Source organism: Hippocampus bargibanti, linkage group LG02 (assembly GCF_051943395.1).
Source record: "Hippocampus bargibanti isolate YZ-2025 linkage group LG02, ASM5194339v1, whole genome shotgun sequence".
Classification (NCBI taxonomy): domain Eukaryota; kingdom Metazoa; phylum Chordata; class Actinopteri; order Syngnathiformes; family Syngnathidae; genus Hippocampus; species Hippocampus bargibanti.
This window is the reverse complement of record NC_142735.1, coordinates 27,491,001-27,514,856: the sequence shown is the minus strand read 5'-3', so window position 1 is coordinate 27,514,856 and position 23,856 is coordinate 27,491,001. Positions and strand designations below refer to the sequence as shown.

The window sequence follows — 23,856 nt, the reverse complement described above, 5'->3', positions numbered from 1 at the left end:
AACTTCCAAAAGTGACTGCCGTTATTAAAGCTTATAAATAATTGAAAAAGGAGTAATTACCCTACTTTCAGCTTGTGAAATGCAAACAACCCGCTAAACAGTATCCGACCCTCTGAGCCGCCACTACTTTGGGTGCATGCACAAGTTCTATTTGTACCTTTTAGGACTGAAACTTGGGGAGTCCAGTGGCACTCGCAAAGTGGGGAAAAAAATAAACACGCACCAAGGAACTACCGCTTCAACCGCCATCTGCAACCAATCTGAGCTCGGCGAGCGCCAAGCCAGTCGGAATAAGTCATTACACATGTTTTCCACCGTCCTTGTCCCCAAAACGTGCAGGAGACGAGACTATCGAGCTTCAAATAGCATCCCGGGATGATGTGGAGTGACACTCGTGCCTTCATTAGTTCCAGGGGCCTTTTCAATGCAGACTTAGTCCACAATCATAACATCAAGGTTTGAGAAAATTGTCCTCAGAAATAAACTACGGTATAATAAAGTCATTTTATTGGCCTTTGTGATAGTAGTTGTCAATGGAGTCAATGGATGGTAGCAATGGTCGACTTAGCGTAATGGTACTGGGACGGCAAAGTCACACAAACGCACACCCCGTTCGTGTTTTTCGATGATCTCCTTCTTCTGCTCGACCGTAATTTTCTTTTGTGTCCTCTTCGGCTTAACACTAGCCTGTGGTGGGGTGTTTTTCAGTCCCATAATAGCAAAAGTAATCCACTCGATAACAAACCCCGACTGCACTCAATGAAAGGGAGGTGGGGCAAAAACTAGTCCGACAGCCAACACTTTGTTTGTGTTTTTTGATGATCTGCTTCTTCTGCTCGTCCGTAATTTTCTTTTGTCCTTTTCGGCTTAACAGTAGTGTAGCGTATTTCTAGTTCCTTCAGGCAAGGGGGTAAATGTAGCATATGCCACACTGCCACATGACGTTGCGGCAGTGTCATAAAGCGGGGTTGTTGACGGCACCAAGTCGATAATGACGCAGTTGTAAATAAAGACCTTTGACAGGCAAGTCGTCTCCTCTCGTTCCTCCGACATTACAAGTAGCCTATGGTGGGGTCTTTTTCAGTCCCATAATAGCAAAAGTACTCCACTCGATAACAAACCACAGGGTGACGAAAACCCGTCCGGAAGCCACCTCGATCTCCTTCTTTTGCTCAATCGTAATTTTCTTTGTCTTCTTAGGGTTAACACTAGCCTGTGGTGGGGTCTTTTTTGGGCCCAATAATAGCAAAAGTACTCCACTGGATAACAAACCACGTCTACACTGAAATGGGTTGTGGGAAACTAGTCCTCCAGCCACTGTGGCGCCCCGTGTGGTTTGGTTCGTTTGCCGAAAAGTAGTTCGTATGACAAGATTAGATTCTCGTAAGGTAAAAAGTTCGGAAACTAAAGTGTTGGTAAGGTATCACGGTATATATACAGAATACATATCCAGTATACAAACATCATACCATTTGTTACGGAACAGCCAATCAGAGAACGGGAAATCATGCAGCCTGAGTTTCTAACCACAATCCACTCGGTAGGTAAATAAGCGCAGTTTATAAACAATAAACATAAAATAATAAATAGTAACAACAGCCAATAACTTTTTATGAAGCAGACTTTATTTGAATCGTGGACGTTTGTTGTCATAATTCGCCAAAAGCATCATGTGTGCGTCGGACGATCACATGATCACCCGGCCACCCAATTAGCGTATATTGCTGCAGTTGATTTGATATTGTTCAATCACCCCCAAACACGTTTTGTCTTGCAATGGTCATATGGTGGCGGACTCGTTCAGAATTATATATATAAAAAAAAACACCGCTGAAAGCAGATTTAACAGCAGCCGAGTCACATTGCTTTTGCCGTCAAACCAGCTTCCGTGTCAGTGACGTCACAGTGCTTCTTGTTTGTTTTGTGGATCAGACGTCACCGTGTGCAAAACTGGTCACGAGTTGATGTCTGTGGCCACTAGTACTATCCCTGAAGTGCTAGTAGATTTTTTTAAATTATTATATCAGAACTGTAGTTCTACTAGTAGCGTGCAGTTGCCTCATTAGTAACATGTAATTGTCCTACGAGTATGTCAAAAGACAAAACACTGATGTGAAGACCGAGAACAATCGAAAGCCATTTGAGAAATGAAAACTCACTTCACATGTAGCACTTTCAACTTAAAAAGATCGGCAAGCTGTTTGCTGTTTAATCTTAAAATAATTTCCCTTCTGATAGTCAATGGGCTTAATGCCAACAAAGACTTTACAAACGGTATAAACGAGTAAAAAAATGGCGCCGGGTCGCGGCCAAATACTGTTACCGTTTATTGAGGAGTCGTGACCATCTCCGTGGATATCAATATTTGTATTATACTGCCCCCAGCAGGCCATAAAATGCGGCAAAATTTCCAACGAAAGCAAAAAAAAGTGTCAAAACGATGTAACGACATTCTATTTTACATGTACATACTATTTGTCATGTAGTTATAACGCCATATTTTTTTTTTAAACCGCAGAAATATTTGGGTTTTATTTTCAGGTTTTGGGCCAAATTAATGGCAAATAATTAGCATTTCAATACAGTAGTATTGCTCGGAAGACAACGTGCATCGCCGTGAATGGATTTTAAAATGGAGATCAAAAATTGCTCAGATTTTGAGGTGTTATTTACCCTGTCTGAGTCACGGTGGCCTCACTTCCCCCCTGAAAGTGCTTTTAAACATCTTTGCCTCCCTCTAGCGACCACACCTTCCTTTTCATTTCTTTAGCTGCCTTCCTCATCAAGTTCTTTGTCATTGAACCTGACATCCTTCCCAGTGCACAACCACATTCCAATATTTGGGTATCAAAAATGGAATCGGATGTGTCCCGCAAGTTGAAGCAAAAGCAGACATGAAGGCAACATAGGAGAACATTTCCATGCTTCGGAGAGTGTGTGCGACCGTGTGGAACACCGATGAAGGCCTCCTGTGACCAAAACGATGCCGGTTAAATAGAAAAAGTGCACTCGATGACTCGGTCCATTTTTTGGAGCTGTGGTTCGCATCGAAATGTCAAAGCATGGTTCATGGTTGCGTTTCAGTGGTTACGGCATATGATTATAGATAGAATATTGTAGGGTATAAGTACTTCCCATCGTTACAATCAAATAATCAGAAAAATAGTTTGTGTTTTCCTTTTGGGATGGTGGGCAGCTGTAAAAAAAAAAAATCCTCGGTTTTATCAATGTCAGATTTCATCTCATTGTGGCTGATCTGAGTCCTTTGTGCAGCTTTGTTTTCATTGACTTTACTTAGTCATTGTTTCATATGTGTGTGTGCTTTACATACATGTGGAGCAAAGGGTGGGGGTCGCTCAAGGTGCTCATCACAATAGCGTAGCAAGTGATGTGCATGCCTTCAGCCGTCGAGGAAGTTGTAGAATCGTTTTTCCCTCCAGAAGATATTTTTGTGTTCATCAGTACATAAAAGTATGCCTGGATGAGGTTGGTGTGGAAGAACTGGACTTCAGGTGGCATAACCACGGAGGTCAGTATTGTGGATGAACATTGTGGGTCCCATCCTACTCTTGCTCTTGCATAGATTGATCTAAAAGTAAGCCCTGGATTTCTCTTTTCAGCTGTGTTTGGAATCATTCGGTGCATTCAAACTGCTTTTTTTGGGGGGTGGGGCGTGAACCTTTCTGCCATTATTTGCTGAGAATTTGATTTTGTGCTCAGGCGAAATGATGTTAGGTATAAAACTATTGCTTCGGTGCGACACAGTTGAAAGTAACCCAAAGTCGGTGAAATAGCAACCCACAGTTTGGCTGAAAATAAACCCACTTGGGGTCAAAAAGGGAACAAGCACCCTTTGTGGGTTGTGCATTTGACTCCTAATCGTCAGGTAAAATAAAAAACCCAGAACCCCACGTCCAACCCCCCCATAAAAAGAATCACTCTTGGTGCTCGACCAAACACCCCCCAAAATCGGGTTATTTTATCCTGAATAACTCTGAAAATTTAGATGTTACTAATTTAATTATTATTATTTTTTGGTTAAGTAATCCAAAAAGTTGCATAACATTTTTTAAACTCAATTTGGGTTATTTTTGAACGAGCCAAGCCTGGGGTATTTATACCCAGCACATTGTTTTGAGGAACTTCAGAACACAAGGCCCAAAAAGGATGACCAGTTTCAGCCCTTCAGTACAAATTCAATCTCTAACCCAAACGACTGGTTCGGAATCATGAACCCATTTTTTTGGGGGTGGGGGGATAATCAGTCTGCTCAAAATTTCGTGGTTTAGTAAAACAAGCAAGGATTTTTAAACGTGCTTGGTGGGAGATTTAGGCCATCACCTTGTCTTACAGAAAAAAAGGTGATTTTCCGTCATCTTGTGGCATTTATGGGTAATGATCAAATGAGAGGGAGGGCTCAACAAATAGCAAATTTCCATTTGCGGTCGCAGATGCTAAGTAAGTAGGAAATAGTGAGTGATTCCAAACACAACCCGGGTCATCCTAAAGTGCTGCGCAGGTTTCATCGGTGGTCCTCAGCGTGGCAGCTTTCCTCACCGTGTATGATAAGTACGGGAAAGAAGAAGGCATCCTGGTAAGAAGGCGGGCGCTCCCTCTCAGGCGCGCCTCCGCCTTGCTCAGCCTCTTCGTCCCCCTCCCTCCCGCCATCTTCCCCCCTGGAGTCCTCCATATCCACCTCCTGCTCGTCTTCGTCATCGTCTTCCGCCTCCAGGACGCCTCGGGTCTCCTCATCGTCTTGCCTGGATCCCAAGCCCAGGAAGCCGCCGCCACCCCCGCCAGCACTCGCCACTCCGTCCTCTCGACTCCCCGCCAGGCCCCCGCCCACACTTCGCGAATGCAGCAGGCTGTTTCGCCGGCCTCCCCCGAGCCTTCCCAAGGAGAATCCGCTTCGACTGAGCACCAGCCGGCCTCCGATCCTCCCCCCGCCGTGGCCGGCAGCCCTCAAGCCCGCCACGGTGGCGTTGAGCAGGGCCGTAGTTCCCATGGGGGCTCTCAGCCTGGAGGGCAGGCTGGAGCTGGACGTGGTCCGTCGACATCGAGGGCAGCTCTGGAGGAGGTACGTTGAGTTGAACGCCAGCGGCAGGGCCGAGGGAAGCCGGTTCCCGTCCGGGTTGGGGCCGGCGCCGGGCGGTCCCGACACTGGGGTGAAAGCGGCGGTGTTGGTCCCCCCGCTCGCGTCCACGTCCATCAGGATGGCCTCTGAGTAGCTGGGAACCATCTGTTGGTTGCACCGGATGTGCCACTCCAGTTCTGTCATGTCCACCGTGTTGACCCGTGAGATGGCCCTGTAGCTGGACCCATTAAGACCCATCCCCCCGTTCTCAGTCTCCCCTTCGCCTCTCTCGCCACCTCCCGGTCCGCCGCCGCCACAACCGCCCCCTCCGCCGAGATCCTCGTCCTCTCCGAACAGCTTCTCCACATGGTAGTGCACGTAAGCCGTGTGGTACTCGGACACCACGCGCAGCGGCCACGAAAGCAGGAAAGCCGAGGCCAGCCAGAACACCCTGTACCTGGAGAACCACGGCTGGCGGGCGGGGTCGGGGAATGCCAGGATGTGTTCTCGGAAATCCACATTCTTGAGGTGCATCCCCTCCCTGGCCTCCATGTAGTCATCCAGCCCCTCATTCTCGCCGAAGAATCGTGCTCGCTGGTGGAAAGAAGAGGAACCGAGTTCATAAATTGTGACGTGACAGAGAAGATAAGAAAACATTTGTGCCACGATGAAGAAATTTACAATCAGCAGCAAAAACGAAGGGGGTGGGGGGTTGGGGGAAAGTTAACAAAGAAAAACAAAGACTTGCATGCACAACATAACGTTAAAAAAAAATTACACCTAGCTTAGGTACCCAGCTAAGGTACATAGCTACCTAGCTAGCTTAGAGACATAGCTACCTAGCTATCTTAGGTACCTAGCTACCTAGATAGCTAATGTACCTCGTTACTTAGCTAGCTTAGGTACACAGCTACCTCGCTAGCTTAGGTACATAGCTACCCAGCTAGCTTATGTACCGAGCTACCTAGCTAGTTTAAGTACGTAGCTACCTAGCTAGCTTAGGTACAGAGCTACCTAGCTAGCTTAGGTTCATAGCTACCTAGCTAGCTTAGGTACATAGCTACCTAGCTAGCTTAGGTACCTAGCTACCTAGATAGCTAATGTACCTAGCCACCTAGCTAGCTTAGGTACATAGCTACCTAGCTATCTTAGGTACCTAGCTACCGAGCTAGCTTAGGTACATAGCTACCTAGCTAGTTTAGGTACCTAGCTACCTAGCTAGCTTAGGTACAGAGCTACCTAGCTAGTTTATGTACCTAGCTAGCTTAGGTACATAGCTACCTCGCTAGCTTAGGTACATAGCTACCTAGCTATCTTAGGTACCTAGCTACCTAAGGTACCTAGCTACCTACCCAGTTAAGGTACCTAGCTACCTAGCTAGCTAACTAACTAGCTAGCTAGAGATACAGACAGACACCCAAACTAGCTTACTAGAAAACTAGCTCACTAGTAAGCAGAGCTCACGAGCAACCTAGCTCACCAGATATATATATAAACAGACAGATTAGATATAAGCAAATTTACTGCTGTGCATATGCTGCATAAGGTTAATCTCGCATGAATTTGAGCCATTCCTGTTCCAAAATGTAAAATTTCTAATGTAAGTCTGACTCAGGTCATCTAAAGTGGCTCACATCTCGTCAATCAAATCAGTCACGTGACTCAATCACCCCCAACATCCGACTTTGTCTCTCACTTACCTGGGTGAGATAGGCCGCCTCAGCACGTGCGCTGGAAAAGCTGAGAATAGGAAAAAATAGTCACCCCCCCTTCACAAGAAACTGCAACCAATGAAAAGAAAGTGAACAAATCGCCCTCACCTGAAGCATTTGGTGAAGCGGAGGCGAACCGCTGAGTGCAATTGCAGGTCCAGCAGTTCCTTGGACACATCTTTGACGCCATAGCGGGCATAGTCAAACTCAGAGCTGGAGGCGTGAGTGTTGACTCGCTCGTGGTAGACCTAGAACACAGGTGACAAAGTCAAGGCCTGGGGGCCGGATCGAGCCCGCGCATCATTTTTTTCGGCCCACAAAAACAAATTAAGCATGTCAAGTTCCAAGATCCTTGCGAAAGTCTGAACCAAAATTTCAAATTGTTGTATGTAAACCACAATAGCAGTCTTTATTCGTGACTTCAGATTTGAAAACTAGTTATTCGTCAATTTGTTGTGTGCTCTGTATGTAATACGCGGAGGGGATTAAACATTCTAATGGCTTCCCCAAATTCATAACGGCCCTCGAAAGGAAACCGTCACTCCAATGTGGCCTGCGACAAAAACATTTGTTTGACACCCAAGACCTAGAAAAAGCCAAAACTGTATTTGGAATCGAATAATAATAATAATAATAATAATAATAATAATAATAATAATAATAATAATACATTTAATTTACAAGCACCTTTCTGAACATACAAGGACACTTAAACACAATAAAAACAACAATACATAAAACAATAAATCATGAATAAAACGATAAATAATACAGTAGCAGATTAAACTAGACCATGAAAGCAAGTTTAAACAGGTGGGTTTTGAGGTGGGATTTGAAAGTAGGAAGGGAGTCAAATATTACAGATGATGGGTGGAAGTGAGTTCCAGAGTTTGGGATTAGAGCGGCTGAAAGCTCTGCACCCCATCGTGGTGAGACGGGCAGTGGGCATACCGAGGTGGAGGGTGGATGAGGATCTGAGGGCCCGAGAAGGAACGGAGATTTGAAGTAGGTCAGACAGATAGGGGGGGAAGCTTATGGATGGCTTTAAATGTAAACAGAAGTATCTTGAATTCAATACGAAGTTTAACAGGGAGCCAGTGGAGCTGCTGGAGGACAGGAGTGATGTGGTGAAAGAAGGGGTTTTTCGTGATGATCCCGGCGGAGGAATTTTGGACGAGTTGGAGTTTTTATTACGATAAAGAAAACATTTGAAGCATTTATGGCTAAGTTAAATACAACCGTTTGAACTTTCATAACTTTGCTGCTGAGAAATGTAAATTTCTCCACTGTGAGACTAATAAAGGTAAATCCTCTCCAAATCTAATCCAATCCAATTGAATTCGGCACTTCTTTCGCTTACCACCAGATGGAGCCGTTTCCACTCACCTGTGTGGTGGTGTACGCATCTCCATTACGGTATCTTGTCACCTGCCTGGTCCGTCTGACGTAATGGTAGCTGATGGCTTTCCACCAAATGCAGGGGGTGGCCTGCTGGAGTCGCTGCACACGCTCGTACACATCCTGGACGTGGACAAAACAAAGTCACCTGGTCAGATTTGCTTTTCATGGACTCCTGTGGTTTTCAAATGACCCTTCCACGAACCTGGAATTCGGCGTGAGCCAACACGGCCGTCTTGGAGAAGCAGTGCCAGCACTCCACCAGGTAGACCACGTAGAGCATCGACAGGAAGGCCAGCGGGATGTAGAGGTAGCCGCTGGAGCACGGACTCTCCAGGCGTCGCACGTCGTTGTAGTAGGCCGCAGAGGTGGAGTTGCCGGCGGCGGCGGCCACACGCACCGGCGACGAGCTGAGCACCGGCACCCGGCACAGGGCGCACCAGATGAGTGTGGCGAAGCAGCCGTACATCAGGAGGGTCAGAAGGAGGCACTTCCAGTGGGACTCCCGGCAGAGGGACGACGCCACGGACTGCTGGATCGGACGTTGCTGAAGAGGCGGAGAAATGTAATTGCCCAATGGGATGACACATTTCTCGCCACGTTAGACACCCCTCTGACCAAGTTTACCAGTCAAAGTAAACATCAAGCTAAACATGGAGGGTTTAAAACAAAGTCTGCTTTGGAGAATGCTCGCATACAACGCAAAAGGCCATCTGTGGGCTAATGAGCAGTTTTGGCGTGGCGGTTCTGATTATCTTTTTTGGCGTGGAACAACATGTGTAAACAGGCAACACAACTGTAATTTTATACTTCGCACTATGTACAGTTATTTTTATGAAACATTTTTGTGCAGTTGTACAGTTCAGTCTTATGTCATTGTTTGTGCATGCAATAATGGTATGACATCAGCATTTAGTGTGACTATTTCTTGATTTATGTATCTAGCTATCCAGCTATCTAGCTGGCTATCTTGCGAGCTAGCTATTTGCTGTCTAGCTCCCTGGCTGGTTATCTAGCTAGCTCACTATATAGGTATGTAGCTGGCTAGCTATTAGCTATCTATTGGCTAGCCAGCTAGCTTTCTATCTATTTGAGTTACTTCCGGGTTGAGTGAACGCTGGCGCGTGTGGCTGTCGCTGCTCGCCTGCAGAAAAACATATCCTCTGACTGTAAAGTGACCTTGAGAGTTTTGAAAGGTGCTTACAAATGAAATGTATTATTATTATTATTATTATTATTATTATTATTATTATTAGTTTTTTTTTTGCCCCCCCCCCCCCCCCCCCCCCCCCCCCCCCCCCCCCCCCCACTCCTTGCTGCTGTACATTGCAAATGTCCCCACTGCGGGACTATGAAAGCCTTTCTGATTCTGATTTAGATTCAAATACATGTAATGTGAAAAATGACAAATATATTTGTGCCTTAGGGTAAAAAAACACACATTATTCATTTGCATAGCTTTTTTTACGGAAAAGGGTTAGGGCCAACATAGAAAAAAATACAGTTGGCGAGATTTCTACTTATATCTCAGAATTGTGACTTTAATCTCAGAATTCTGAGGTTAAAGTCACAATTTTGAGTAATTCTAACTATTTTCAGAATTGTGACTTTAATCTCAGAATTCTGAGATAAATGTGGAATATTACATTCTGATTTTAATCTCAGAATCCTGAGATTAAAGTCAGAATTGTTTAAAGTCAGAATTCTGAGTTTAAAATCATAATTCTGAGGATAGTGATAGAGGATAGACAGAATAGAAGTTGTCATATTTAAAAAGTTTCATGCTGTTGTATGCTTCGTTGGCTGAAGTCAAATTAAACAATGAAGGCACAGAAAATCTGGGATCAATCTGAGGTGAACAGACACAGACTGTTAACCTGTCATCTTCATGTAGGAGATCTGGCCTGGGACTAATTTAGGACTTGTTAACTCCTTCATATGACTAATTTACGACTTGGTAAACTCCTTCACAGGAAGAGGTCATTAGCCAGGTTACAAATCTATCAGTTCATGAAAAGGACAACCCATTAAAATAGTACCCATAAAAATAGTTGTTGGTGCTTGGGACGTCCAGGGGCTTGGTATTCAAATCAAGAAGACTATGTTGTACTCGAATGTATCACTTAAATTTGCATATACAGTGAGACCTCAACTTACAAACACCTTATCTTACAAACTTCAAATTTCTGAAAATAAACCTTATAATAAGCACTATTTTCATAATACACACCCACCACGGCTGGCAGAGTGATCTTCGGCGGAAGCACACGACCGAACAGCACCAGAGGTTATGTTACCAACAGTCCTTATGGAAGGTGACTCTCCTTCCATAAGCCATCAACGACCATCAAAAAGGGAAATAAAACTTTATTTTACAGCACAGTTTATTTCTTTAATTACAGTCCTCATGTAATGTGCCTCTCAAACAGCAATTCCCTTTGACCTTCGACCTCCAAAGCCATTCCATCAAGCCATCAATGACATCACAAATGTAAATAAAGTGACTTTATGATACAGTGCAGTGTATTTCTTTCATTACAATACAATAGCACATTTATTATACATAGAATAAGGTATGTTGTGTGTAGTTTTTAAGGCTTATTTAGTTGAAAAGTATATTTTATGGAAACCCGGAAACGGATTATTCCCATTTTAATGGTTTCCTATGGGAATTTCTTTTTTGGGATACACACTTTTCGCCTTAAACACTCTGTCTGGGAACCAATTAAGTTCGCAAGTTGAGGTCTCACTGTACTCTCAATAAATAGCTTGGCAGAGGGCTGCAGAAATTGGGCGTGGGTCATGAATGGCTACGTTCCCTGCCGGCAGTGAAATAATACTACTACTACTACTACTACTACTACTACTATTACTAATAATAATAATAATAATAATAATAATAATAATAATAATAATAATAATAATAAATAATAATAATATTTCATTTATAAGCGCCTTTAAAAACTCTCAAGGACACTTTACAGCCACACGCGCCAGCGTTGACCCGGAAGTAACATAACGTAAAAAAGAAAAAAATAATAATAATAAATAATGTGAAAACACAAAGAGTTGATGGATACATAAATAAATAAACTAATAAATAAACACATGCTTAAATAAATGAACAAATAAACACTGCCATAAATAACCAAACAAATAAAGAAACAAATACAAATAAATTAACAAATAAACACTGAATAAACAAATAAGTACATACATACAATCTTCCTGTGTTGGAGCCTTTGTTCAGTGTCCGACCAAACGTCTCTGACAGATAGTTAGAATTCTGTGATTAAAATCAGTATTATGAGACAAAACTGAGAATCTTGCCCACTGTATTTTTTTCTTCGTTGGCCCTAATCCTCTTCTGTACATTTTCATTTTGGAAAAAAAAATTTTTTTGGGGGGGTTGAAGTCCACATTTTCCTATCCTCTGCTTGGTAAGGGCAAAGCTAGCCAAATTCAACAAACACCATTTAATAAGCAACACCTCGACTACCATTAAGATTTTTATACTATTGTCCGAAAAGTCCCACCCAAAAAGAAAATTCATCCATTCACCACCACCAACATGAGGGCATTTTCACACATCATATAATATTTATTCCCGCTACGAGAACCTTCTTGCTTGGTAAAGAGTGTTACATTTCATAGTGTGTAAACTTGCGGTTGTGACCGAAACAGATGCATTTACCGCCCCGAATGCATCACAGCATTAGTGCTACAAATAATACACACACACACACACACACACACACACACACACACACACACACATGCACACACACGCACGCATGCGCACACACACACACACACACACACACACACACACACACACACACACACACACACACACACACACACACTCGTGCACAGTTAATGTTTGGCTAAGTGCACACGGCCTCACTTGCACTGTGAGGACATAATATTACAACACACATTTACACACACACACACACACACACGCACACACACACGCACACAAACGCACACACGCACACACACACACCACACAGACACACACACACACACGCACGCACACACACACACACACACACTCATGCACAGTTAATGTTTGGCTAAGTGCACACGGCCTCACTTGCACTGTGAGGACCTAATATTACAACACACATTAAAACACACACACACACACACACACACACACACACACACACACACACACACACACACACACACGCACACACACACACACACATACACACACAAATACGCGTTTTTATGCTTTCTGGGGACCACGGATCATCACTTCTGGGGACCACCCTTTCCAAATGACTAACAGCTATAAAAAAATCAGGGATGCACACAATGGCTTTGTCAGCTTATACACACCTTTAAAAATAAGAATTTATGAAGTCATGTTTGGACCGTGTCATATGGGGACTTGAGAAAAATCGCTTTTCCGTGCGTAAATGGGACTATATTTAAATACATTGAAATAATTCACACACAATCCCAATAAGGTAAACCTGATTCATGGGGACCTCACACAAACTATTACTAATCAAAAATAGCAAGCGCCTGAACTTAACAGTCAAATCAAAGTCAATTAATGTCATTGAAATAATTTAATGTAATAATTTTTGTTCTTTAAATGTTGTGTGACTAGAATATGCCTGCTTCAGAGAACGCGAGACATCTCTGGCTTGCTCTTCAATCAATCTTCTTCTTTTCCTTTCGGGTTTTCCCTTCCGGGGGTCGCCACAGCGAATCAGTGTCCTCCATCTTCAGAGGTTTGATTGGCATGTTTGTTTTGGCCAAGCTTTTACGTCGGATGCCTTTCCTGACTCAACCCACTGTATTTATCCGGGCTTGGGCCCTGCACAAAAAGACTTATGTCCCCTTGTGGCTACAGAACAAGGACCTCGCTAAGTAAAAGGCTCCCAAACATAAAATGGTCAGTGGAACAGCAACAATCAAAAAAGCAAAAGTATACTCACCATTTGATGACAATGCTTAAAATACAATCTATTGTCATTCTTATTATTATCAAAACGAAAATGAACAAATGGACTGTTTTGGTCCAATAATAGTCACCATAATCTTCATAACAATCATCATCGGGGCTTAAAATACAGTAAAGTCTCGTTATATCGATATTCGAGGGAGTCCGAAAAAATATTGATATAACCGGGACTATCGATATATCCGACCCTGTTTGCATGTAATTTTCTCCATGCGTGCATAGAAATAGTATCGATATAACCGGGACTATCGATATATCCGATATCGATATAACGAGACTTTACTGTACAATGTATTATCATCTCATCTTCCGTACCGCTTATTCCTCATTAGGGTCGCGGGGGTTGCTGGAGCCTATCTCAGCTGTCTTCGGGCACGAGGCGGGGGACACCCTGAATTGGTTGCCAGCCAATCGCAGGGCACACAAAGATGTACAACAGTCACTCTCACACTCACACCGAGGGACAATTTGGAGTGGTCAATGTGCCTGCCATGCATGTTTTTGGAGTGTGGGAGGAAACCGGAGGACCCAGAGAAAACCCACGCGGGTCAGGGGAGAACATGCAAACTCCACACAGGGAGGCCGGACCGGGACGCGAACCGGCGACCTCTGCACTGTGAAGCCAGTGTGCTAACCACTCGACTACCGGGCCGCCTCAATGTATTATCATTATTCTTATTATCAATACAAAAAATAATGGGATTTGGGTCTGGACCATTCTATCACCTGGATATGCTTATTTTTGAACCATTCTATGGTAGATTTGGCTTTATATTTTGGATCATTGTGCTGTTGGAATATAAATCTCTGTTCCTGTCTCAGGTCTTCTGCTGACAGGTTTCCTTCCAGAATGTTCCTGTCAATTGTAACAACCTTCCCTGTACCCGCTGAAGAAAAGCAGGCCCAAACCATGATGCTGCCTCCACCATGTTTGACAGTCGGGGATTGTGTGTTCAGGGTGATGAGCTATGTTGATTTAATGCCAAACATATCGTTTTGCATTGTGGCCAAAAAGTTCCATTTTGGTTTCTGACGAGAGAACCTTCTTCCACACAGTTGCATTAAGTTCATCCTGTCTACTTGACATCTGATTTAAAAGAGATTCTTTTCTGACAGACCTGCGGGGATGGCGGGACAGCGGGGGGCATGACTCGCCTGTCAGATCTGACAGGGGGGTCGCGCCCTCATCGTCACACCAGCTGAAAAAGGCGTGTCGCACCAACATCCGTGACACTCTGACGAAGGCGCAAATGTACGGTGAAACATGTCAGGTAATTGAACGCCTAAAATACACTGTCTGTAAGAAATTATTTTTTTAATTAACAGAATTAAACAGATTAAACAGAATATCACGTATCAGAATCAGAAAACCTTTATTCGTCCCACAATGGGGAAATTTACAGTCCACACCAGCAATATGAAGGGGGGGCGGTGTGAAAGGATAGAAAACAAGATATTCTAAGTCTTAGAATATCTTGTTTTCTATCCTTTCACCCCGAGAATCTAGGCATTATGTAATGATATGAGCAAATCGTATTTGCATGTTCTACTAGTGATGCCTGGCTATAGATGAAAGGAGCATGCGCGCTGCTGCCAATCAGTCTGATTAGAGCCACACTTGTTAATTGCCTTCTCCCTCCAACCAACACAGCTGTCCTAATCAAGAACCTCCACTCTATCCAGAAGTTCTAGCATTTACCGAACCCGCTTACACAAAGCAATAGATGGTGTCAGAATTGGTCTGGAAGACAAGAGGACTTGGAACGGAAGATTCCACGAAGAAAAGACATTGAGCACAACCCCCGCGAGAAAACGACAAAAATGGAAGCTTTACGTCCACCCACAGTTCTGCAGCTAAAAGGTAACGTGGCTGAAAATTGGATGCTTATTAATGAAATTTATTATTATTATTATTATTATTATTATTATTATTATTAATAATAAAACTTCACAGGCACATGCAGGGCAGCTCCTGAATCGTTTTTTATATGTTTTCTTTATGGGGACCAGGTTTTTTGTCCCCATACGTCAAATGGTCCCCAGGACGTGACTGTGTAAACAGGTTTTTGTCCCCATAACCACATATAAACGAGTGCGCGCACGCACACACACACACACACACACACACACACACACACACACACACACACACACACACACACACACACACACACACACACACACACACACACACACACACACACACACACACACACACACACACACACACACACACACACACACACACACGGACTGTCCAGCCTCTCGATCAAATTGGCAGCAGGCACATCAGAGTTGGGCATTGAGATGCATGTGAATAATTTAGTCGCAAAGGATGCTTCTGGAATCTTTTGGAGTGGACAGACTGCTCGTACATTGTGCTCGTCCGTGTCTGGCGGACAAGCACAACGCAGCTCTTTCAAAGACACCCCCGAGCTGGCCTCTACGAGTGCGCTTTTTTTCTGTCAAATCCCCTTGGATGAACATCTCCTCCTACCTTTACTTATGTAATCATTTTCCTTCGCCCAATTTTTTTTTTACTTCCTTCATCCTCCTCCGACTCCCCAAGTTGCTGCAAACCGGCCCCCCTCCTTAGGAATCTATCTCTAAATGGATTGGAGTGGGAGTGTCACAACGGGAAGATGCGAAGAATGATGGTGGAATTAGTCTGAAAAGCGAAGAACGCCGATGACAGGAAACAAAAAGCCTGACCTACATTTACAACCTAAATTCCCAAATGTGTGTAGGAAATTCATATTCCATTCCGAGTCTGGCCTCCCCGTTTCCGTTTTCCAGTTCAAGAATGTAGACCTAATTTATTCGCCCAATCAGATTTCAGCTTTGATGTGTTTCCATGTCGATCTAATCTGCCCTTACCTTGCAGAATCGGTTGGCCCATTTAACTGCAATTATATTAGCAACTGGACATTTTTTTAACCAATCCGATTTCAAATGAGCTCTTGATCATGTCAGATTTCCAAAGCATTCAGCAAATTTAAATACAATTCATCATCAACATGTCCAGGCAGCATAAAATGCACTGAGGCCTTCTTCTGGCCCCATCTTCACACCGCTTCCACTGCTGAGGTGTGACCAGAGAGGCTATAATTAGCAAATCTCAGCTTGTGGGGGCAACTGTTGGGGTAATTCGCTATATATCTTTCTATTCACCTCCGCCGATGTTAGATATGTTCGTCAGGGGGGATATGTAGGGGGTAATTCGCTATACGAACATCTTTAAACATCTTTTTGCATTGTTTGTTTTTCTTGGACTTCCTGATATGTCATATCCTGCCTGCCTTTACATGAGGTCACATCCTATCTTACATCACATCCACATCAGCTCTTATATAAATGCTCTCACAGCGCGTCTATCCTTCTCTTCCTCTCTGTCTCTCCTCAATCGACCTCACAATGTCCCTGCTGTCTACAAGATTAAAATAACTTATTCTGTTCATCACCTGGCTTCCTGCTAATTTCACCATCCCGCTTCGAACACCCTGAAGAGCCAGGAACCAGGAACGAACAATCACTTTTAACCCATCATTATTGGTGCCGAAAAAACTCTGGGGCCTAGCGGATCGGCGTTGAGAGGGCGGGGGGGCGAAGCCTCTTTCCTTCGAGTGGGGCCACCTCTCTTCTTGATGCTCGTCGCTCAGGATTGCTTTAACGGGTCAGTGGTACCAGCTATGTTGAATAAATGGATTCCATAAGATTTTTTTGGGGCCAAGAAATTCTGATTACGGTTTATCTGCGATCGGTGGGCTTGTTGGCAGGTGAACGTGGTATAGTGGATCAGTTCTAGCCAAGCCCTGTGGGCGTAAACATACTGCGCAAGACTCGTAAGGCCAGTACAGATTATGAGTCAGATACCGTCCGTGCGCCTGGCAGACAAAGGTTCATAAGACCAGGGGTAACGCGCGAGGGCCAGGGGGAGATTCATTTCTTGAACTGGACGATTATGTGTTGTTTTTTTGTTTAATTGCAGCTGCAGTAGATCGTGGATTTTCTGTAACATTAATGCATTCATCAACATTAGTGCATTCATCATCATTGTATGTCATGTGGTGTTCCGAGGTTTCTGGAGTTCTTTTCTGGGGGGAAGACAGTTCGTGGACAGGGGGGTGGGTAGAGGAGGGCCATTTTGGGGGAGCCGTCTGTCTTTGTGTGTTTCTATGTGTGTGTGTGTGTGTGTGTGTGTGTGTGTGTGTGTGTGTGTGTGTGTGTGTGTGTGTGTGTGTGTGTGTGTGTGTGTGTGTGTGTGTGTGTGTGTGTGTGTGTGTGTGTGTGTGTGTGTGACTTGCCAATGACAGAGTGTTATGGCTGTACTTTGTGTGTGTGACTTGCCAATGACAAAGAGAGTGTGATGGCTGTGCTTTGTGTGTGTGTTGGGCTGAATGACTGGAACCATGGTGGGCGTCTGCACTGATAGCACCTCTGACAGTTCATGCGAACAACCAGTTGATATCGTGGGACTTTCGTAAAAGAAAAGTTTATAGATGTATTAAAATAATGATCGTGAAATGATCATTACGCTTGTTTTGACCTGACAATTGTCATTCCCCTGAAGTCAAAGGACAGATGATTCATACATGCGATATACATATTGAATTTGATGACGATAACAAATTGGATTTGATTGGATTTCCCTTTATTAGTTTCCCCAGCGGAGACATTGATTTGAAGCGTACAAGGCTGATTTGCAAAATATGATGCCTAACTATTTTCATTATGCTTTTTATGCAGATGATGTGAGCCGCAACAATTCACAAACAGAGCCAGCATGGTGGTTGAGAATTTTTTCAATTTGCAGGACGACTTTAGACGTTTTAGGAAGACAAGATGAGACGCATTTAAAATGCTGTAGGAAAATTTCTCATCCAACCGCCTCAGAGTTAAATAGTTCTAAGTTCCGCCAAATTTGATTTTGTCATTTGGAATTTTTCGACAACACAGGAGCCAACGACGAATTGTGACAATTGTGCTTGATCAAACGAAAAATATTCAACGTTGGAGATGCAATGGCGGAGATCCAGTGTTTATTAAGACAGCCGCAAATGCTAAATTATCTTCTGGCTGCCTTTTGCATACGGTGATGACATTTGTCAGTTCAAAAGTAGTTTATAGTTGCGGCTAAAAAGGCAGGGTAACCTGTTGTGATTGATTTAATTACTAATTATTATTATTAATTGAATGCAGTGCACATTAGAGGAATTTCTCGCCGTTCAGGTCGGTAAGTGTAAAATTGGCAGATAAGTTGAGTGGGCACCGGTGTCAGTCAGAGATTCAGGCGGAATCAGATATTATATTGTATAGGGTTTCCACGCTAACCAACTTCTTTCAAAAGGGAAGAACTCCTGGGCATCCATACCAGGGTGTCCGGAGATGAAACTGGTTTGTGTTGGCGCGGATGGATCTCCTGTGCAGAAGCGAGACTGACGGTCAACGGTGCCCTTCGAATGAATGACAAAAGGCGAGTATGATGACCATTCATACAGATTGGCATAATGTTTGCTGACCATGCCAAACACGTGCTCAAGAATTGTAGAAGGCTGTCCTCCACCCAAAGAATGTGGCGACATGCAAATGTGTACACTACACAAAATTTGCAGAGATGATTTGCTTGGGTGCCAGCAGAGGAGTAGCAGCATGAAAAGCTGTGCTCAACGTACAAAATTTTCGTGCCAAATGCCACATGAATTGGTGCCCATGCAGGGGTTGAGGGACATGCGAACATTTTGCCTCCAAATTCAAGAGCAGTGATTGACAAATGGTTCTTTGCAAATTGATACATCTGTGAAACGGGTCGTGTTTTCCACGCAAACACGTTCCCAGTTGGCAAATTGAGACTTTTCATGTCTCAACAAGGGGGAGTGACGATAAATAGCTCAAATCCCCATTACCAAAATTTTCACTTTTGGTAATGATTGCAGTTGGCTGCAACGTCGTTCCCCAAAAATGTTTGTGCCCTCCAGGAATGCAGACCACTAACATTTACTAACCAACTAACATCTAACATTGATTTACTGCCATTTCTGTGAGAGAATGCATTGCAGAGCCTTAACGATGAGACAGACTTGGATAGGGAAAGACACGCCCAGAAAATGTGTGTTGTGTAGACTGAAAACATCCTGTCGACATGTGATCTGGCGCAAGTCTTCTTTTGTTCTCCACAGGACGTAGCTGCGGTCTGAAGAGAAGGACGTGGGCCACACCAACGTGGGATGGAGCGTTCGTGGAGCTGCTCGCTGTCTTAGCAGCCACAAGCATCATCTGGATTCGCGAGGACATCCTTCGTCAAGGAGATTCCCGGAGCACGTCACTGGATCACACCCTTTTCCCAGTCACCCGCTCATCCGTATCACACCCTGGGCCCTGCTTGCGATAAATGCTACAAACAATTTCGTTCCCCCTCGTCGTCCTGGTGATCACCATCCAGGATGCCGTGAAGATTTGACTGTTGTAGCGAATGACATGACTTTAATTAGAGATTGTTTCCATTGTGATTGTTCTATTTTGTGATTTTCTATTCTTCTTTCTATTCACCTCCGCCGATGTTAGATATGTTCGTCAGGGGGGATATGTAGGGGGTAATTCGCTATACGAACATCTTTAAACATCTTTTTGCATCGTTTGTTTTTCTTGGACTTCCTGATATGTCATATCCTGCCTGCCTTTACATGAGGTCACATCCTATTACGTCATATCCTATCTTACATCCTATCCTATCTCCACATCTTATATGAATGCTCTCACAGCGCGTCTATCGCTCTCTTCCTCCCTGTCTCTCCTCAACCGACCTCACAATGTCCCTGCTGTCTACAAGATTAAAATAACTTATTCTGTGCTTCCTGCTGATTTCACCATCCCACTTCGAACACTCTGAAGAGTCATGAACCAGGAACGAACAATCACTTTTAACCCATCAGCAACCAATAAAGTGACGATCTGGAAACTGTTAACTCTTGCAGAAATCATTGACAAACATCATGCTTTTATTCATTCTTTTTTCTTTGGAGCACCAAAATGCTCATAGTGAAGACGCCAATTGTAATAAAATGAATGAACGGCTCCACTGCACTTTGCCGGCTGACTATTGACGAAAGGTAAATGAGATAAGTGCTTGAGTGGCGAGGCAGGAGGATGAGACCGTCGTACTGCGCCGCGTCGGCCCAAACAGGAAGCGAAGGTAATCGAGGCCCACTCTATCCTCGTGTATTTCGTCTGCCCTTGCAAGATGGCGAGCGGGGGGAGTGGTGCAACCGAGTCAAAGGCAGCATTTAAACAACCGATTGTCAGCAAAAAAAGTGATTTGCAATCAAGCAGCAGTGAACAGAACAAAAAAAATAACAAACCAAAACAGAGCTGTGTTTACTGCCACACCCGGTTGAAATTTGCCGTCAAACTCAACATCAAACAAAGAGACTTATGTATTGTGTATTTAAAAATCATCAAACCGTTGAGATCAGGAAAAGTAAACGTAACGTATATCACTGACACCAGCACTAATATTCACACTGCCGATATCCACCGGAATATTCTCTTGATTCGCCATAAAAACAACGATTATCACAGCAGTTGGAGTTCGGTGGATACGCTGAGACAAAAAAAAAGGTCCTTTGGATTGGCTTATTTCCAACAATATGATTAAAATGTGAGAAGCGGCAGAATTTTCTTGTGGTTTCCTCAAAAATATGCAAATTGCATCTTTTAGTTGATTCTCTTTTAATCATTCGCAATCAGAAAATGAAGCACATTTCCCCCCCACTGAGTTGGCTCGTCTTCCTCATTTGTGTCAGCATGACCATGCGGCAAAATCTACTGCCCCCAGGTGGCCAAAGCGAGCACAGCAGAAGAGCAGACTCGGATGCAGTATGAAGGGTATTTTTTGTGCTTTACATCCCATTTGCAAAGATGCAAAAAAGTGCAAAGATAAACCGACAACGAATGGATTGTGAAATGAATCAATAACAAATCTTTGACATGAATATTTTTGCGCTTAATTCCCAACCTGCCCTCATTTTTTTCTCCACCAGAACCAATAATAATACATTTCATTTCTAAGCGTCTTTCAAAACTCTCAAGAATAAGTCACAGGTGAGCAGCAGCAGCCACACGTGCCAGCCAAGGTTCCATAACAATAATATCAACATGAAAAATAAGTATATGTCATATTCAAGAATTACTGGTTATGAAACAGATGAATACAGTACACATAAAAAAACAAGAAAGTATAACTAAAATCTGTATCGTGCAAGTTTTGACAAATGAAAGTATGTGTGATTAAAATTTAAAACTCGCCATTGACTAGTGTCATTAATTTTGATAGTCAATTAACTCATTCACTGCCATTCACAAATTTAATCAGGAATTGAAAATATGATGTAGCGCGCCATTCCCGAATTAATTCGGGTTTTAGTTTTTCTTGCAAGGGTGCTGATAAAGCGCTGGTCATACCTCTGGTAATGTTTTTCTCTTCAACAAGGGGGCAGCATTTCCTCTTTTTTCCCATGCGCTTTGTTCCAGCTTGAGTTCTCGTTAAAGCGCTATATATATCAATATGTATGTATTGCATTGTATTTTGGACAGCCACTCTCATTTTAAGCTCATATAACTCCAGATCCATGTCATTTAGGAATTAACTCTTTTTTTCTGATGATAGAAGAGAGTGTAAGGTTGCTTACGCTGCATTGAATGTTTATGTAGTCCTAAAACTCAATATTCTGTCGGTCCTGGTATTCGAGTGACAATGACAACAACAAAAAAAACGGCATTTAAGTGGATACATTTTTGCACATGTCCGGCAGTGGATGAATTAATCGTTTTGAAATCATTATTCATTTTAAGTTGTCTAGAGCTTGTCAGTTTGTCAATAGAAAATACTGTGTTCACTTATTTCCATAGTCCAACACAAAAGCAAAATTATTATCTTTGTATGGATAATTTTTTTATGATTATTATTATTTTGGGCTTCTGGCTTCCATGTGGTGGACCAAAACAGTCACTGGATTTTAATTTGTTTTGGGGTTTTTTTTTAATTTGAAATGTGGTCTTTTTTTGTGACGAAAGAGACGGAAGTAAAAATGTTTTCATCTAATTCATCGCACATTCGACAAAATAGTCAAACAAACGACGACTCAAATAATGTGTTGCGGTAAAAAAAGATTTTCATAGAGTACGAAATGAAAGAGTGCATTTTGCCCTGATGAAAAACCAAAACAACAAATCGCCTGCAACAGAATTTTGTTCCAATTAGGTTCAGCGCCGAATCTTAACTTTTCGGCTGCGGCAAGTCTCGAAGGCCAAATGTGTCAGCGATCGGTCGTCGCTGCGATTGACTCGTGTTTAGCAAGTAGTCCGGTGTTGGTTGATCGGGCAGGGGCATCAAAGACCACCGCATCGTCGTCGACTGCGCGCGGTTGTCATTGAGTCTTCGCCGCGACGCTTCGCTTCTCAATGACACGTCGTCCGCCGAAAGGTGAGTGCGCAACTCGCCGGCGTCCTTACCTGCTCCCGTCCGGAGCCTTCCTCCAAAATGGGCTCTTGTGAGGCGGCCCTCTCCTCCTCCGTCCGCATCTTCCCTCCTGCCGCTCCTCGCCCTCCACCCACCCTCTACAAGCGGCCACAGGCGACGGCCGCGGCCGCTTCCGAAGGCAGGCTTCGCCGCCTCCCGGGTGGAGCAGCGGGCTCGGTCACTTTGGTCGCCCCATCCGCCGCAAGACGGTGTCCGGTTTCACGATGGCGGTGCCTGTGGCGAACGGGCATCGTCGAGTCCTCCTCAGGGATCCTCGGCCATTAGGCGTGGAGTGAAGGAAGAAAAAAGACAAAGTCACTCGGCGTCCCGCGTCTGCCGAGACGGTGGCGCAAAGATGACAAATAGCGCCGCAAAAACGCATACGCCGAGACGTCCGAGAGCCGCTTGTGCTTTTTGCACCTTGTGGGCTTATCTGACGTCATCGCCATTCCACACACGAAGGCGGGCGACACCCCCCTCCCCGGCCGTGCGCGCGCAAGGAGCTCGCGGAAGACGATTGCGTCGTTCGAGGGTGCCTTAGTTTCCATCCCCGCATTTTTAGCATGGCTTCTTCTGTTTCATTATAAATAAGCTTCAAATTGAGATGACTGGGATGCGTTGGATGAGATTTGCCGCAGAGGCTTGAAAAGATGGACCAAACGGAGTGCGGAATTGTGCTGAAACGACTCGGGTGTTGGTGGTCTGCTGAGTGAGCAGAGAGTGAATCCAGGCTGCAATCTTCTTTTCCTTTCGGCTTTTCCCATCAAGGGGTCGCCACAGCAATGTTTGTTTTGGCCAAGCTTTTACATCGGATGCCCTACCTGACACAACCCTCTGTATTTATCCGGGCTTGGGACCGGCAACAGAAGACTTATGTCCCTTTGTGGCTACAGAACAAGCAACTCACTCAGTCAAAGGCTCCCAAACAGGAATTTTATTTGTTTATTATATATTTATTTTATTTTTTTGTCTCTGTAGTTTAGATCAAATACGACAAACATTGGCATTTTGCTCAAATAACATTGCATCATAGGAAGCCCCCGTTTATTCAAATGAAGACCAGAAGAAATTTTTATTCAAAGATCATCCAATCGATGACAATTTAAGTTACAAAACAGACACACACACACAAAGTTGAACACTGTTTTTATTTGAAAAAGACTCTCCAACTTCT

At 43.9% G+C, this 23,856-nt stretch overlaps 1 protein-coding gene across 1 annotated transcript; it reads right to left on the bottom strand.

Moving 5' to 3' along the window:
• Positions 1-1,628: 1,628 nt before the first annotated feature.
• On the bottom strand, positions 1,629-23,846 carry unm_sa40862 (un-named sa40862). Its single transcript, XM_088990635.1, has 6 exons — positions 22,676-23,846; positions 8,390-8,731; positions 8,173-8,307; positions 6,895-7,034; positions 6,775-6,814; positions 1,629-5,668 (listed from the first exon to the last, which is right to left on the bottom strand). Exons 1-6 carry the CDS (start codon positions 22,742-22,744, stop codon positions 4,523-4,525), a joined length of 1,872 nt encoding a protein of 623 aa, XP_088846761.1. The 5' UTR covers positions 22,745-23,846; the 3' UTR covers positions 1,629-4,522.
• Positions 23,847-23,856: the final 10 nt, after the last annotated feature.